This window comes from Bactrocera dorsalis, chromosome 4 (assembly GCF_023373825.1).
Source record: "Bactrocera dorsalis isolate Fly_Bdor chromosome 4, ASM2337382v1, whole genome shotgun sequence".
NCBI classification, from domain to species: domain Eukaryota; kingdom Metazoa; phylum Arthropoda; class Insecta; order Diptera; family Tephritidae; genus Bactrocera; species Bactrocera dorsalis.
This window is the reverse complement of record NC_064306.1, coordinates 30,319,781-30,338,354: the sequence shown is the minus strand read 5'-3', so window position 1 is coordinate 30,338,354 and position 18,574 is coordinate 30,319,781. Positions and strand designations below refer to the sequence as shown.

The following is an 18,574-nucleotide window of genomic DNA, read 5'->3' as shown; positions in this document are numbered from 1 at the left end:
TTTACTTTCATTTTCGTGCACTTTATTTGCGCTGACCTACATACTGCATGATTCCTATATATGTACATACAAATGCTAATCGCTAGCGTGTCTAACCAACAATCTTAAACCTTAGAAATTTCTAGCCGTTTGCACCCCTCACCTTGCTTGTATGTATTCCTCCTAACTTAACTAAAATATACTTGTATTTAAACGAATGCAGTTATTTGGAGCAACGCCGTTTGCATGCTACCACTGCTTCCTCTCCTCCTCCTGCTAGGGCCATAATTACTTTAAAGCTACAAAATGGAAACAATCGTAAGTAGGCAATCGTTAGCGCATTCGCGTGCATCGGTTGTGAGAGGATATGGAAAATGTTAAATGTCACCTGAGGGTGGTGCTGGGCGTAGCGCGGTGGGAAACGGGGTTCGTGGCATTGCTTTCGTGTGATTTTAATGCCTTGAGCGCCAGTCAGTCAATTGGAAGTATACACGTTTTGCATGCGAAATTCTTATACCATATTTACGGACAAACATTTATATAACTATGTAAAAGCACACAATATTATTAGGGTGGTATCAAAATTACCTAGTAAAAAATAATAAAAAAAAATAAAATTGCAGAGCTCTAAATATTTTTTACGTACTGAACAGGGTATACAAATTTTACACCGAATTTGATCATACCCAGAAGGAAACGTCGGAGACCCTATAAAATATTTATATATAGCCACAAATGATCAGCGTGATGAGTTAAGTCCATTTAGCTATTCATCGTGGGCAGTCCTCCTAGTTTACAATATAGTTTCTAGTTTTCAATATCATTTTGTCTTCAGCCTACCAATAAACCTAAAAGCTAACTCGGCTGACTGTCGACTTCGGTGAGAAATTATGGAGCCATGTTTCATCTATTGTCACACAAGGCTTTTCAGAATCAACAATTCGTTTTTGTTTTTGGTTGGTTTCATGAGCTTGCGTGACATCCAATTTACTTTTCGCATACCTAAATCTTCATCCACATATATCCAATACGTTTCTTTGAGATTTTTAGAGTCTCAGCTCTCTCGAACAATTTCACTTTATGGGCATTCGAAAATATTTTGAATACTTGTTTGATGTTTTCGTCGGTAACAAACTCTTCAGAATCCAAACAATGGTGTTCAATCCAAACCTTGACTTCAACAGTATTTTTCCCCCGAAAAACAGTACTTTATTAACACAAAAAATTCCTTTTGATCCATTTTCTGTAAACTAAAACAAGTTGTTGTTGGATTTTCAGGCTTACTTTGTTGTTGGTGTTAATGCTGGTTCCAAGATAAACGAAATTATCTATGACTTCGAAATTATGACTGCGAATAGTGACGTGGGAGCCAAGTCGCCAAGTCGCGACGACTGTTTGTTTGATGATAGGAGATATTTCGTCTTGTCCTCGTTCACAACCAGGCCCATACACCTCGTTTCCTTATCCAGTCTGGAGAAAGCAGAACTAACGGCGTGATTGTTATAGCCAATGAAGAAGTCACATAATAGAGAGGTCCTTCCCGATCATGCCTAAGCTTTCGGTATTACCCAAGTTGGTCACAGCCGTATTAATTTTGCGGGGATACCAAATTCAGACATAGCGACATAAGCTCCTTTTCGTGCTGTCAAAAGCGGCTTTGAAATCAACGAAAAGGTGCTGTGTGTCGATCCTTCATTCACGGATCTTTCCCAAGATTTGACGCATGCTGTATATCTGGTCAGTTGTTGACGGTATTTACTATTTAAAAATGTTACATGCCTTTCACTAATCAGAGACTGGAAGCAAATCACGCTTATAAATAGTTGAACTTTAGATTAAAATATTGTGTCTCATAAGCAAGACTGATTTTTTTCAAAACCTTCAAATTTTCTGTGATTATTACAAGTCCAAGTCACTTCGTGTACCTTTGCGACGTCCCTAATATCTCTACGTATACGAAAAATCGCTGTGAGCCCTGAAGGGTTAGCAAAAGTACGCTACCAAGCGCAGTTTAGTGGCCTCGCTAATAAGTCGCGACCGCGTTAACTGCTATCGCCGTCCTGTGTATTTGTAATAAATCTGATTTTTGTAGTTGTTGTAGTTGTTCGAGAGGGCTTTTGTAGTAAGCGTGTGTACTTAACTAACTTAAGTTGCTCGTCGTCAGTCCGAGTTAAGGCTGTGAGTGAAGTCAGTTAGCGTCAGCACAAACGTCCATCACCACTTTGCCATAATGAACAATGTCAGTCGACAGTAAGAGGCATATAACTAAGTACACGCGGAAAAAAGTGGAACGTCCAACAACAAATGACTGTGTGTGTGTGTGTATACATGTGTATATGAGAAAACAAATATAATTACATTAAAGTAGATTTATTTAATGCATTTACTTTCGCATGGAGCTCATTAAAGCCACAAAATTGCGCTGAACCTACACTTACCTTAAATGAAGGGTTGCATTTTTTGCATGAACTTAAGTTTAGCGCGCTTTATTAAATCTAGTTTTAATTGTTGGAGAAATTTCATTGCAAATTATTTGCCTCAAATGTTAATGTTGTAACTGTTGTGAGAAAATTTTCATTTTTACATAACTGAGTGAGTAATGAATGAATAAAATAAACCAAAATTTTTTCACTGCAAAAATATTGTCTTTAATCTCGCTCAAAAGCTCTCTTTGCATGCACTGCCGCAGCTGAGCGATCTTTACTCACGCAGTTGTTTTTCAATATGTTGTTATTGTTGTTGCATTTTGTATTTATTCATAGTTGAAATGATCCGACTTATGTGAAATATACACCGTTTTGTTCGACAACATGTTGCCATTTAGTATGTATACATAATGCCACTTTCATAGACACCCTCTTCCCTACTGGCAAAAAAATGGAGCATTGGATTTTCATAAGCTTGAGGGGAATTTTTCACTGGGAAAATCATTGGCTTTAGGCAGAAACAGTTAGAAATCCCTTGGTTCCAATTACAGACTTTAAGGCGAATGAATAATTATCAAGTTCTCGGAGCTTCTGATGAGTTACTACCGGTGTGGTCTGGCGTCGTATTGGTGGAATACAATTTCTTTCCTATTGCTCAAAAGTAAACACTTCTGTGCGATTGCTGACTTCAGGCGTATCAATTCTTGACATAGCAATAAACAGTTTCGTTCGTCAGGGAGCAGCTCATAGTAAATGACACCCAGCCGATCTCACCAAACTCACCAAACACGTATTAATCCCTTCCTGACCGTCACTCCTGTCTTGGCCATTGTTTGCGCCGGCTCACCGCAATTCCATCACAAATGTTTTTGTTTAAAGTTGTCGTAAGTAATCCCCTTCTCATCAGGGCAAGTGCATACGAGAAGCTCCATTGTTTCCCTGGGGCCCTGCTCTAGACATTTCGACATGTTCTTTTTCGATCTTTCAGCTCCATCCTGTGGTCGTGTGTCGCCACTAGACATTGACCAGTTAGTATTCCCATCATTTTCCTACAGTCTCTTCTATCGAGTGCCAATAGGAATTTTGTGTACTTCCAATCTACCATTTTACACATAACAGGTGTTGTCAAGTTTTTGCGGATATATCCAGCATAAAGTGACTTAGCAGTTCTAAAATCTTTATATTTGGTATATGGGGGCTCAGGAAAGTATTGACCCGATTCAACCCATTTTTGATACTATGAAATACTATTGCCAGAAGAGGATTCTTTGCGAATTTCAATTTCATATATCACACTTTGAACGATATTTTCGGTCAAAAGTCAACTATTGGCATCGAATCCAAATATTCGGTACCTAGGGGCCTGAACAGTTTTGGTTGGATTTGGACAATTATTAATGTTTAAGCTTATATTATATAGCTCGACCTCCACCGACACTATAACAAAAACCTTAATTTTTAAAAAATTAAATTTTATTTTTAGTTTTTTTTGATGATTCATTGTTTTCACAAAAAAACAAAATAATATATTAACTAAATTAATCTTTATATGATTAATATTAAATACATACCCTTCACGCAACACAAAAAAACACTTGAAATTTCGAGAACAATAGAGCGTATCGCGAATAAGGACGTGCTTACTGATTGAAGTTCAAGTTCCGACTACTTGTGTGGCAATATAGCGGACTGAAGGTCATTCATTTAACCGGTTCGTTGTAGTACGGCTACATAGGTAGTAAAAAAATCAATTTCGAGTAGCATTGCTGAAGTTTGTAATTTTCATTTTTGTCCGGTTTTTTGAAGGAAAATGCTCCTAAGTGTGTCGGTTGTATCGAAGCTATAATACACTCCACTCAAATAAAAACCCCTCCATACAACAGCTTGAATTTTACCGTTGAGTTTGTGTTGTAGCTACATATGTACATATATGCTATAGTTCCCACAAGTGAGCAGCCCCTTGAGGAGAAAACTTGTACAAATTTTCAGATCGATATTTCAAAAACCGGGATCTAGTTCGACTCAACTCATCGCGCTGATAAATTCCATATTTAGTATATAGTCTCCCTTTTGGGTTTTGCAAAGCTCGTAGCAAACTTCAGAGTATACAAACATAGCCGAGATTTTAAGTAATACACCGAAAACCTTTGTTTCTGTTTCCAAGTGCCAGACCCCCATTTCTTATCTCACTTTAATAGAAATTGCAGAAATTGATGCTGTGAATTGGAAAGTAAGAAAAACTGTTGCGTCTTTTTACTCAAATTATAGCAACTTCTTAAGCAATTTATTCCAACTGTTCTCCTTTTCGCCGCTAAGCACCCGACGTTCTGTCCACAGTCGCCCGTGTATTTGACTTTTAATCTTCTCAATTACAATTAAATGTTTTTATTCGCTTTTTATCCCGTAATCCGTTTAGCATTTGTATGCTCGTTTATTCTTCATTTGCACAAATGAAAAGAAATAGGACAACAACAACAATGATTATGGCAAAACCATGTCACTTAGAAATCTTTGACTTCCTTGGTTGTCTTGTGCGCATGATTTGCACCGCCGCGTGATGAACGTTCATTTAATGAATGAATAGACGATTACCCAAATAGCTGCTGGCCGCTGGCGGCTTGACTCGACTAACTCGCAGTGCTCTGAAGTTGGCAACAAGCGCGTCAGCTGCCGCCAGACCGATTCGGAGTTAATTGACAAAGTAAATTTCGCTAAGAATCTACTTATTGTTATTTAAATCTACTATATGTCATGTGTGTCACGTCTTTGGTCGGCGCTTTATTGCCATATTTCCAGTCTCTAAATTTCACAATTTTTTATGTTTTTTTTTATTTGTTTTGTAGGTGCTCCGGCACTTTGTTATGCTTAATGAGTTAAAATTGTTTATGAGACTGTTTGTTGCTGTGTCTCTTTTGTTGTTGTCAATTGACCGAGTTGCCTTATTGGAGCTTAAAAGAATTCTTTGAATTTATACCCATAAATTTGCAGTGGAAATTGTTAATTTCTCTGTCGTGAATTAAATTATAATTTTAGGTTCAAAAGCCGTCAACAGGAACTCCCACCATTTACTAAAGATTGTTTATTAGAGATATTTTATTAATCTTAACCAAAAAATTGCCGATGGAAACTTAGTAGGATTAGATTATATTGTAGTAAAATGGTTACGAAACCCACTCAGATTTATGATATCCATTGGTAGTACCCCTAAAATAGTAATGAATGATGGTGGAAAGCAAGATATGGCAGTAACTGAAAATATAATAGATTTCCGAAATAAAGTAAATAATTGTCTAATATTCGTCGAGAATTTATTTGGAAAAAGCGTTAATTATGGCCTGGCATCTTACTCTACATAAGTTGCATACGACCTGGAAGTCTAATCTGAGACTGCAGATGTAGTCATTCTCCGTAGATATGTTCTAAAGTGCTTGAAATAATATTACTCAGCTGTTGACAGCACGATCGAGACTTGATTAACAAAGAGCATCGGTTTTCTAACCGGCCATCATCTATATTCTCTAAACCTGGTATTATTTGTTACAACAATTCAGTACTATTACTGGCTTCCAAACGACCTGGCGTTTGGTCGTTAAAATTTTCCCGACCATTTTTAAATCGTGTAAACCACGTATAAATTTGAGTACGGCTCACACAATCCTCACCAAAAATTTATTTCAGAAAACATCCATTTCTCCGCTATTCACAGTTAGCCTTTAATTTTGCAAAATTACTTTTGACTTTCGAAATTGAGGTCATACAATTCTCACCTTAAATTTTTTTCAAAAAAAAAAACAAATTTCTTCGCTCTTCGAAGTTAGTCTTTAAGTTCGAAATTTGCTTTCGAATTTCGAAATTGAGCTCATACAATCCTCCTCCTTTCAGAAAAAAACCAATTCCTCCGCTTTTCGAAGTTAGCTTTTGAGTTCGAAAAATTTGCTTTCGAAAGTTAGTTTTTAAATACAAGTGCGAAAAATTTGCTTTCGAATTTCGAAATTGAGGTGATACAAACCTCACTATAAAAATTTTCAGAAAAAAATCAATTTTTCCGCTTTTCGAAGTTAGCCTTTAAGTTCGAAAATTTCGAAATTAAGATTATAAAATCTTCACCATACAATTTTTTCAGAACAAAATCAAATTCTACGCTTTTCGATGTTTGCCTTCAAGATCGAAAAATTTTGCATCCGAATTTCGAAATTGAGCTTTTCAATAATCATTAATAAATTCAGTTAGTTTTAGTTTTGAATATAGGAAAAGTAGTTTAGAGAGCGATGAATGGAATAGTCAACTATCATAAATTAATTATACTTTCGGAAATTAAGCAAACTGGCTTAATTAAATATACATAAGTAGATAGATGGATTGTTTCTTTTACATGTTAATGTGCATTTAAAGTGGTGATTTATTTTGCCTTTTTGTACTTATAACTTGACTCATTTACTCTTCTTCCACTGTGCTTTACAGCGTAAGTTCAAAATAAGGACCACACTTTATTTGCCATTTTAGTTTCATTTACATTACAAATTTTTGTTTACATTTGAATGCCGCAAAAGTAATGAGTATTTAGACAGCAGGGCATTGATCTTTTAACTTCCGCGTCTGCTTGACGCTGATGGCATAGCTTATCTCACTAATAGCCGATGGGATTCGTGCCTTGTCCATTAAACGTAAGCGAATGGGCGTGCGCAACGGCCACAAGCAGCTGAGGAATTTGAAAAAAAAAAAAACAGCTTACTTGTATGTATCCATATAATGATATGATAATAGTAGTGCTACGCAGCAGTGACAGCGGAAGTATAAACGTTACAACAATGAAATGTTGCTGCCTCACAGTCTCCTAAGTGAATTGGGTCATTGTACATAGAAACAGCAACAGTTGAATAATCATGGCTTTGGCGGCCAATTACCATTGATCTTATGCAGCTGTTGTTGTTTTTTCTTCTTGCCGCTGACGTGTTATTGGGCGTTACACCACTGTCATTTAAATGTCAAAGAACTTTGGATTATAGCATATTTCGCGCCGAATACTATGCTGTTTATTTATTTATTTACCTTTTGTTTGTAGTTTTCTTATACTTTAAGTTTCCATTTCGAATACAATATTATATCTTAATTTGCTTTTGTCACTTTGCAGATACACAGAGCGTCATCGACGAAGGTAAGCGAGCGGCGTGCCACGAAAAGGAAAGAAATTTCTACTTTTCTCTTCCTTTTTGCTTAGTTAACACCCGTTCAATGTTTTTTGTATGCTTGTATTTGTGCCAACTAATATTGTATGCTCTCAAATTAACTACATTGGTTGTTGTTTTTGTTGCTATTGTTGCTATTTTGTGTACTATGCTGCTGGGAGCTTGCGTTGCCTTGATGACCGGGTCATGATAACAAGTGTCTTTTTAGCGAAAGCAAATTGGCACAATTTGCACATCGCACCACCTGAGTCGTGCCGCTATCGACGTCACGGTGCCCAATGAATATGATATTGTGCCAATTTGCAACACTTACCATATGTCTACCTACATATGTATAAATAATCGTGTGTATGTGTGTGTAAGGGCATACGTGCTGCCGTTTGTATTGTTTAATCACAGCATTTCAGTCGATTTATGTGCTCGTGCTCGTGTCCATTTGTGTTTTCATTTCTATTTTGTGCCGTTTCATGTGTCCACTTTCATCACCACTCAAATAATAACAAGTGTCTGTCGCTGTGTCTGTGTGTGTTTTCGTCGACATTGTAACTATTCGCTGTTTGCTCACAGCAAGCAAACAACTAACTCCACGCATACACATACACATATATGCTACCTTTGGTTATTGTTGCTATTGTCAGGTTGTCAATCAATATAATACTCGCTGATATGTTTGTAACACTAAAATCATGCAAATGTTACGATCGTTTGCAAATATACAAAATTAACACTTTCCTCTTAATTGATTTGTGTGTTGTTGTTTTTGTTTGCAGGTGAACGGTGATGAGAGCTGGCAATATGAGGATATTACATTGGAGCGTGGCAATTCTGGTCTTGGTTTTTCGATTGCCGGCGGCACAGACAATCCACACATCGGCACGGACACCTCCATTTATATAACGAAATTGATACCGGGCGGTGCGGCCGCTGCCGATGGACGTTTATGCATAAACGATATCATTGTGTCGGTGAATGATGTGTCTGTGGTGGATGTGCCGCATGCATCCGCTGTGGATGCGCTGAAAAAAGCCGGCAATGTGGTGAAATTGCATGTGAAAAGAAAACGTGGCGGTGGCGGCGGTGCTGCTGGCGGTGGTGGTGACGCTACTGCCGCCACATCGGCCACCTTGCCACGTAGTGCTGCCGCCGCCGCTGCAGCTGCAGCTGCTGCCGGTCCGAAAGTGGTCGAGATCGATTTGGTGAAGGGTAGCAAAGGTTTGGGCTTCTCCATAGCCGGCGGTATTGGTAATCAGCATATACCGGGCGATAACGGTATTTATGTAACAAAAATCATGGACGGTGGCGCCGCTGCGGTCGATGGACGCCTCTCGATTGGCGATAAACTGATTGCGGTGCGCACAAATGCGGTAATGTTGCACACTTATTTTCTTCCACACACACACACATGTTTATTAATTGCATTATTTAATTGTATTGCAGGCCGAAACTAATCTGGAAAATGTAACACACGAGCAAGCGGTCGCCACACTCAAGTCAATTACGGACAAAGTAACGTTGATCGTTGGCAAGACGCAGCACTCAGTCAGCTCATCACAGCCACAATTTGCGCCGATTAATTCGCATTCAACAGGTGCGATAAATAATATTGGAAAAACAGTTGTTGATTTTGCTCGTTCACCATCACCCTCAATCACCACCAACACCACCACCACTACTACCACGTACAACAACAACAATGTTAGCCACACAGCTACCACGAATAATATCAACAATAATATACAATCCTCAGTACCCGCCTCCTCCACAGCAGCTGGTGTTGTTGTTGCATCAACATCCAGATCCCATTCACCTTTGCCTCGTAAGACAAACGCATACATATACATACGTACATACATGCATACACATACATACATATAAACAATCAAACCAATCATACAATCTAGTATTCAAGTATATATATTTATATACATGTAGTATACAAGTACATACATGGATATACATCTAATATATAAATATATACATAGATATACTTACAGCTGATATTCAAGTACAATTACAAAACAGCTATATTTTCGTAATTTAGCTTTAGCGTTAAATCACTACAAGCTGTTTCGTTCGAATAAGTTTAACACAAAGCAAACTATTGCTACTGTATTTCCGCAATAGACCTTACAGTTCTAGTTCATATTTATTTTATTTATATCTAGTTGCTATATCTGATATTTTTGCATCCAAAAGTTTATTATTTTAAACAATGTGTTGGAAAGTGTGATTACTTTCATCTGCTTTGAGGTTGTGAACAAAGTTAATGCCGGCAATTAAGTAAAAATCGCAATCGTGATGAGTTAATCAAAACGTTAAATTGCCAAAATATGTATGTTGGATCCATTCGGTAGAAAGTCAGGAAACATATGTCCAATCTTTATAAGTAAATATCTTTATTACATAGTAGTGGATCGAACAAACAATTGGCATAAATCAATAAATCAAATTCTAATCTAAAAGCAAATGCCTGAGGCCTTGATCAGCGAACAAGCATTGGCATGCCCCGCCAACCCCACTTTTCTCACACCATTTCCCATTGGTCCGACCCCGTCGAAACAGCACATTTCCTGTTCCTCCCGTTAGATGACCTCAACGACAACTTAGATAATCCTTACCACCCTCACGGAGACTAGGTATTTCCTTAAAAAAAAAAACAACAGTAGATTTAGCCATGTCAGTCCACCTGTATATATACCGTTCCCACGACAGTTGGAACGGACACAAATTTTTGTCCGGCTAATGACTGTCAACTCGACACCATGCCTCGAAATATCTTCAAGAATGTTTTCTGTCGCTACAATAATAACAACGTGTAAATAGGGGAACTTATCCCTCACGATCACGTCTTTTATTTCCAAGAACCTGACGGAATCGCCGATTTCGGACCATTATAACATCTAGCCTTACAAACTGATCGATCAAATTCAAGTTCTTGCAAAGAAAACTTTTTTATTTGACAATTTCATAGTAACGGAATTTGATTTTCAGAAAAAAGACTTTTTCCTGCATAAAAAATGATTTTACTACGTTTTCTTTTACGTCAGTTTGAAAAACATGGTTTCGAGAAAACGCCGTTTAAAGTTTGTGGTTAAAAGTTGGCCGGCTTGATGTCGATCACTTCCAAGTGGCATATCTTCCAATTTTGCATTAGATTTCTTAGAGCGTACACCTATCCATAAAGAAAATAAAAATAATCGATTTTTTTAATGTTTTCGAGCATTTCTTCCATATATCAAGATATTTAAAGAGCATCGATCACACGTTTTACTTTACTGCCTCTCCAGATGTTTGCAGATGTTTGTAATCACTCTTCTTATGTACTAAAACATACCAGCAAAACCAATACAAGATTTATTTTAATAAACTAACACTAAACTAAACTTTTTAAGTACTCACACATACATACCTACATATGTAGATCAAAAATATTCTTTAAACGAAATGCTTCCAGCGCTTTTGCGTCACCCCATTTATGTGCCGCGCTATTTTAGCACTTTCCTTTTTTATTTAGCTAGCGTTAAACTTAAAATTCAGAAATATTTTATAAATATTATACCTTCAAAGGAATTTAAGCATGCTAGAACGCAATGTAAGCACATGCATATAAACAAACACTTATGCAGCTTCAAAAAAGACTGTATAGTTTTTTATTTTTTATATTTTCTCGATTTGTCTTAAGTGCAAAGCAAATATGTATTAATGTGTGGCTACTGTAAATAGCGAAACTGTTTTATTATTCGTTTGGCGTCACGTATTGTGCATTAGCACTGTGCTGCGTTCATGAATTCGCCAATTCCTCGCGTTCACGCGTTCAGCAAGTAGTCTCCAGCTGCTTGTTAGATGCTATTTCATGCCAATCGTAAAAATATTATACTTAAGATGTTTCAATTCTCAATTTTTAAAATTTTTAACTTCGCTTTGCAACCACAAGCACGCTGATGGAATTTTTACCAAGCAATTACTTAAAATGAAATACAAAAAAAAATTAATTAAATTCAAATAATTACTGAAAAAAAACAATATTTAAAAATATAATTAAATAATATTTTAAATAAAATTAACCAAAAATAATAACAAAATTTAGAAAATTAACTAATTAATAATTATTGATTAATAAACAAAATTTATAAAAATTAATTAGTTAAAAATTGAATTAAAAAATAATAATTATTTTGAAATACTTTTAAAACAAAAATATGAAATTAAATAAATTAATTATTTAAAAGAGTATTAATAAAAAAACATTGATTAAAACATTTAATTAAAAATAATTAATTTAAAATAATTTTGCCAAGCTTAACATTACATTAACTTAACATTAAAGAAGTTAATTACATTAAAATAATTATTATAAAAAAATAAATAGTATTTTAAATAAAATTAACTTAGAAAATAAAAAAAGTTAATTAATTTAGAAAAATTAATTAATTATTTTAATTAATAATTTTAAATATTGATTAATTAAAATTAAAAAACTAATTATTATTAGTTAAAAACATAATAGTTAGTTATAACAAGGATACATGAATTAATTAAAAAATGTTATAAAAATTTATTACTTAAAAAATATGAATTAAAAAATAATTATTTTAAAATACTATTAACAGAAAAATATTAAATTAAAAAAATTAATTATTTTAAAAGAGTGTTAATATAAAAAAAAAATATGTAAAAATATTAATTAAATTAAAATAATAAAAAAATTTATTTAAAATACTTAATTAAAAAATTAAGTAATTAATACAAATTTATCTTCTCCGCACTCCCCGCAGCACAAAGTATTTAAAAATATTCTTATCAAATATAAGTGATAAAAAAATAAATTAAACTAGAACAATTATTATAAAAAAATAAAAAAAATACAAAAAAAAATAAATTTTAATAAAATAACTAAAATTCATAATACAAGAGTTAATTAATTCATTCATTAATATTGATTCATTAAAAAATAATTGATTATAATAAAGAAACCTGAATTAATAAAAAAAAAAATTAAATAAATCGTATAGATATTAAATTAAAAAAAATTGTATTCAAAATTTTAAATTAAAAAAATAAATTATTTATATAAAAAAATAAATATTGAATTAAAAAAAAATGTATAAATAAAAAAATAATTATTTTAAAAGAGTATTAATAAAAACAAATTAAATATAAATAAAAATATTTAATTTAAATAAAAAAATAAAAAAAATAATTAAAAATATTTAATTAAAAAATTAAATTAATTAATTAATTAATAATAATTAACTAAATTAATTAAGTAATTAATAAAAAAATTGATCTCCCTCCGCACTCCTCGCAGCACGAAGTCTTTGTATATTTATTTAAAAATATTTTTATCAAATCATAAGTAAAATTCCTAAAAATTATACTTAAATTTACTGCAATATGTTTATTATGTATGCACATGTGTATGTTTTTTTTTTCTTTCTTATATTCCATCTATAATTTCTCCTTAAATTCAAAAAAAGAAGTATGCCAAAACACATTAATTCTTTTACTCTTCTCATTCCCGTATCTTTGCAATCATTTGTTGACCAAAAATGTAACTCTAAACAAATGTTAATACATAATCGTACATAATAACATACAAATGTACAAATGTATTCTGTTATACAAAAATGCCAATGCCATCGTAATGCAATGTTTGTGTGTGCGTGTTGTGTTCAATTTCCGCGCTGTGGTTTTTGATAATTACACAAATTATAGAACCAGCATCTAGGTATGCGTCATCGAATGTGCTGGCCGCCGTGCCACCCGGAACGCCACGTGCCGTCAGCACTGAGGATATTACACGGTAAGTGCACTCATTGAAATTCTATATATCTACTTATATAAATAGTTATAATACATTGTAGTAATTTTAGAATTAATTTATACTTATTCATATTTTTATATAAATTTCCAAAGCTAAATTACTAAATGATTTATTTCATTTGGAATTATTTGGTTTTGCAGTTCAATTGTCTATTGTTCGAAAACAAATATGCATAAGTAATTTGTAAAATGAAGTGAATATATATGTTTTTTTAAACGACAACGTTGGAATTACTTGTACTCGTATATAGAAAAATTCTTTTAATTAACCGCCGCGACTGGTTTCACTTTTTGTAGCAATTAGGACCATATTTCAGCAACAATGTGCCGAATATTGTCTTTCAAAGACGTCAATTGTCTCGGGCTTATCTGCGTAGATAAGCGTCTTCCTATAACCCTCCAAAACTATTATAACCATGTTGGCATCTTGGAGGCCATACTACAAGCCCACAACGCAAGATAATGCGCTAATCAAAAGTTTTCTTTCATAAATTTCTTGTCTCGTTGGCTACGAGCACATTCAGGCACGCAGAAATCATTGACTGTACAATTTTGAACAAATCCTCTTAAGAATATTTTCTTGAAAGGGCATTTTTTCAAATTTCATATTAAGTCACTATATGTGTAATATGTATATGCCTTTACTTCGGCAAACGTGTGACGTGATCTCTTTAGCGTTACCGACGGCAAATCCGGATACTTTTCCAGTATCTTCTGGCGTAATATTGTTCGAAAGTTTCGTTGACATATTTATTAACCCATACTTCTCACCAGAAATTATGCGTTTAATGAATGCGGGTCCTTATTAGCGGGTTGATAAGCAATCTCTATTCAACGTCGTTTTTGCAAAAGATACAAATCTTTTGGTACGAGTCGAGTACCCGAACATTAAGCAAAATGTGTTAAGTTGATCCACATTGAGATCTTCTGCACTCTTCTTGAACTTTTTGGATGTTATCGTTATTAACAGAGGCGTTTGGACGACTTGCTTGAGGAAAGTTTTCGATGACTTTTCGACCGTCACTGAATACGTAGGTTGCCTTATATATTTCGGGATTAGAAAAACAAAGCAAATATCAATAATCGTAGACTATTAATTTTCAAAATATACCCAATTAAAATCTATACACTTTAACAAGCGTTAGAACCAATTGTGAAAGCACCATTCTAAAATATGCATTACTCACCTCTTCAGGTATCGAAAAACGTTGAACTTTTAGATATTTTTTTCGTAGATGAATAAAAGAAGTGCCAAATTATTAAGCGAAAATCCCCAAGTCAGGACTTTACTATGGATTACTCATCAATACCGTGTATTACCCATCAAATTGAGTGCTCAAAAATGCAGTTGTTTCAGTCGACGTGTGAGAGATCGCATTGCCGTAGTGAAGGGTGGTACGTCTTCGACCGATTTCCCTAAATACAAATGGCAAGCAAATGGTTGTGTACTACTCTGAAGATACTATTTTGTGTTGTTGTAGTCGTATGATTGAGTCATGTCTAGGTTTTCCCAAAAACAGACAACCATTTGCTTGGAAGTGCTTCTTGGGCGATCAGCTGTTGTTAGACACATCCGTACAGTCGACTGCTGTTCACTTTCAGGCTCATACGCATAAATCCGCGATTCATAAATTGTCAGGTTGTCATAAAAGTGTTCCAAACACTGCCATCGGTGTTGAGTGGATCAACGTCGAAAGTTTAAGAAATGAAAAATGGCGATTTATATCATGAATATTTTAAGTTACTGTAAATTACAAAAATAACGTTCTGAGTATGTAGTATAATATCAAATTTCACGATAAAGTTGTGAGTTACGAGATTGCTACATTCGAGTTGCCAAATCCCGAAATATCAAAGGCAACCTACGTAGTTTGTGTTCTCAAAGACTTATGCTCGTGATAAAGTAGACGCCCCAAAACACTTCGGCAACATTTTCAACAATTCCGTAGCAAACGTTCTTTGCTTCCTTACTAATGATTTCTTGACTAAAAAGCCTTCTCGAAAGACAATAAGCACATTTTGGGAATTCATTTTTAAATTAATTTATAATTTTGAGTCAGTGATATTTCAATTTTGCTCCATCTTTTACCCATTCACAAACTTTTTATAGAGATATTTGAAATTTTGCTACCAACATCGGTTAGTAGTCATTAATTCAATCAGTAATGGTCCCCAGATCCTTTTCCTTCAGTCACTTCTGAATACACGTGCTTAACATGTTCCTAATTTTAGATCGAAGAATAAGAGTTTGAAACTGATTGAAGGGAGTTATTCTACGATCTCATTACGTCCATGTCGTAAAATATTCCGTTTCAATAATTTATCAGTATCGTAACTATATTCCACTTATACTATTAATTTGCAAAATCACTACCTTTCTCTTCACCATTTTCGATATGACTGAGCTCATACTATAGAATGACTCTTATCGCTTCTTTCAGATTTTATAATTTTTAATCCTTATTTGACTCAGACAAATTTACACAGGTTATTCATCAGAAAATAAATAAGGCTGTTATCTGAAATAACACACTTCTCAGTAAGCAAAGATGAATACCACAATAAGCAAACAAAAGTAAAATTTTTTTTATAGTTCTAAAATTCAATTTATTCTTCAAAATCTTTGTCGCCCCCCCAAAGTCATCTTACTATTTTTTGCCCACACAGTATGTGTGTATGTATTCGTACAATTGTAATTACAATCATAAAAATTAAATTAATGACATAATTACCGTTATAGCAACAAGCGCAGCATTCAAATTGATAACCTCTTTATGTCAAAACAATTAAGCTCGGTTTTATTGCTTTGTTGGCTTTAGTGACGATTCGAATATACCATACCATGTCGCGCTGTTAACAAAACTTCGGTTTCGACTAGAGTAGTGGTTGTGTCCGGATGTGGTTGCTTCTTAAATTATTATTACTTAAATTCCGGTGGCAGTTTACGCGATTTTTACTAAAAATTAAGATATCTGCTTATTCAACTGGAGGAAGAACAGATCTGCGCACAAGATTTTATGTGACCCGTAACAGGTTATAATAAATAAAAAATTTGCAGTATTTCTTTCTAAGGTTTTTGTATTCACTTGGGTTTAAAATATATAAATCAAGGAGTAATTCCTAATATTCCTCTCTAATACTCATGTACTCTAGTTTCTTTTGTATCCTATAAAAAAATCACTTTTATCAATAATGAGGTTTAGGGTAATTTCAAGATGAATGAACTGATCCTTCAATCATCAAGATTATCGTGCCTTTGATCATACATTTTCTTTTACATCGATGTAGCTAACGAGTTCAGAAGAGTCGAACCGTAAATCCCTGTAAGATATCTGCAACAGATATAGAAATTGTAATTGCAGCGCTAAATTGAAGGCCGATAAAAACTAAAAAAAAAAAATATTGAGGCCCTGTGTACCGTCTAGGATAAATATACATACGAGGTATGACAATTAAGTAATGAGACTGATTCCATAAAAATCGTATATTTGAAAATTATTCTACAACTCTGCCATCCCCTTCAAAGTAGTCCCCTTGGGCAGCTATACAGCGATTCCAGCGCGTTTTCCATGCTTCGTAACATTTCTGGAAGGGGGGCACCGCGGAGACAACCATTGTGAGCTTTGGCGTTTGGTTTCCGGGTCTAAGAGCACTATCACCATACACTCTTACAATTTTAGCGTACGTTTCCGAAGCTGTTTCGCCAAATCGGGCGCAAAATTTTATCGCGACGCCTTGCTCTTGATTTCGTTTTTCCATTTTCGTGACGAGCACTACAAATACACGTCTACTCAACTTGATGCAGCAGGCGAAGTAAACAAGCTAGAGCGATGGTACATATATCAATAAAGAGTGGTGGGATGCCGGAAAAAGAGAATTTCAAAGTCACAGGTTTACCACAAGCGCGACAATAAAATCAGTCTCATTACTTAATTGTCAAACCTCGTACATATATTAAATATGACAAGGTAGAGATTGAGCGAACCAGGGAGAATATGTCTTTTGCAGATTCTCAACAACAATAAAACACGATTTTCCGTGTCTTCAGAAAGGTCTTGGTCTATTGTGAGTTGGTTTACGAGTATTATATGTATATACATATATCTCATTTGAAAATTTTTTGATTCTTCTAATTCCGTTGCAAATGGTTGATTTTGAAAGCTTCGCGAATAAAAGCGTTTTATGTAAAAAAAAAATTAAATTTTGCAGTGACTTAAATATCGGAATTATTATCAAAAATCTTATTTCTAGATATTCACCTCACAAATAAAGGGTGATTCATTTCGAGGCTCCTTACTTTTTTAAAGAAAAACACAGAAGCCCCAAATGTCCACTATCATTCGAAAGAACATTCTTTGGCATTTATTTTTTGAAGATTATCTCTTTAAAATGTTGACCGCGGCTGCGTCTCTGATGGTCCATACGTTGAGTTCAATTTTCGATGACTCATTCGAGCATTTCTACTGGTAGCTGGCGAATGATACGCCTGATGTTTTGCTCCAAGGCCTGAATCGAAGCGGGATTGTTCGCATAGACTTTAGACTTTCTCTATCCCTACAGAAAAAAATCTTACAGTGTGATCTCACACGATTCTGATGGCCAATGGACCGGCCCAAAAAGTGAAATTATCTGCTTGAAGTATTCTCTCAATAAATCCATTGATTGATGTGATGTGTGGGAATTGGAGCCGAAATTTTGAAACCAAATGTCGCCGAGATCATGAGCTTCAATTTCAGGCATCATACTCGGACATCAACATCGGATCTTCTTGGAAGAGCCCATAGAGCGAAGTGATGTCGCTTAGAATGGCCTAGCGGCTTCAGTTTTTGCACAACCTCTATTGTGTATGCTTTCAATTTAAGATGCCAATGTAAAATGTGTCAAGTCATTCCATACGTCAGTCCGATTTGCTACGAACGGCGCCGAATCGACTCTTCACCGTCTTTTACATATATTTTCTTCAATGCGCGCTGGACGATTTTATCCAATAATGAAAGTTGTGTCTCAATTGGATGATGGTGTTGCGAATAGTTCGCTCAGTAGGCCGATTATGTTGGCTATAAGTTGAGCTAAGCTTGCAAAACACATTCTTCACAGAACGTGAATTTTCTTCTTCAAAAATTGAACGATCTGTAAACGTTGTTTAGGCGTAAGTCTTAC

At 34.6% G+C, this 18,574-nt stretch overlaps 1 protein-coding gene across 32 annotated transcripts in view; it reads left to right on the top strand.

Annotated features, from left to right (window-relative positions):
* The window catches only part of LOC105224246 (disks large 1 tumor suppressor protein), a 155,748-nt gene that overhangs the window by 106,675 nt on the left and 30,499 nt on the right, over positions 1-18,574 (top strand). For 26 of the 32 annotated variants that reach the window (XM_049456221.1, XM_049456222.1, XM_049456223.1 and 23 more), the window contains 4 exons: positions 7,537-7,560; positions 8,362-8,955; positions 9,029-9,407; positions 13,307-13,394. In XM_049456221.1, the coding sequence (XP_049312178.1) occupies positions 7,537-7,560; positions 8,362-8,955; positions 9,029-9,407; positions 13,307-13,394 (1,085 nt within the window). The remainder of the gene's footprint in view (positions 1-7,536; positions 7,561-8,361; positions 8,956-9,028; positions 9,408-13,306; positions 13,395-18,574) is intronic. The other 6 variants (XM_049456207.1, XM_049456234.1, XM_049456231.1 and 3 more) reach the window with 3 other exon arrangements.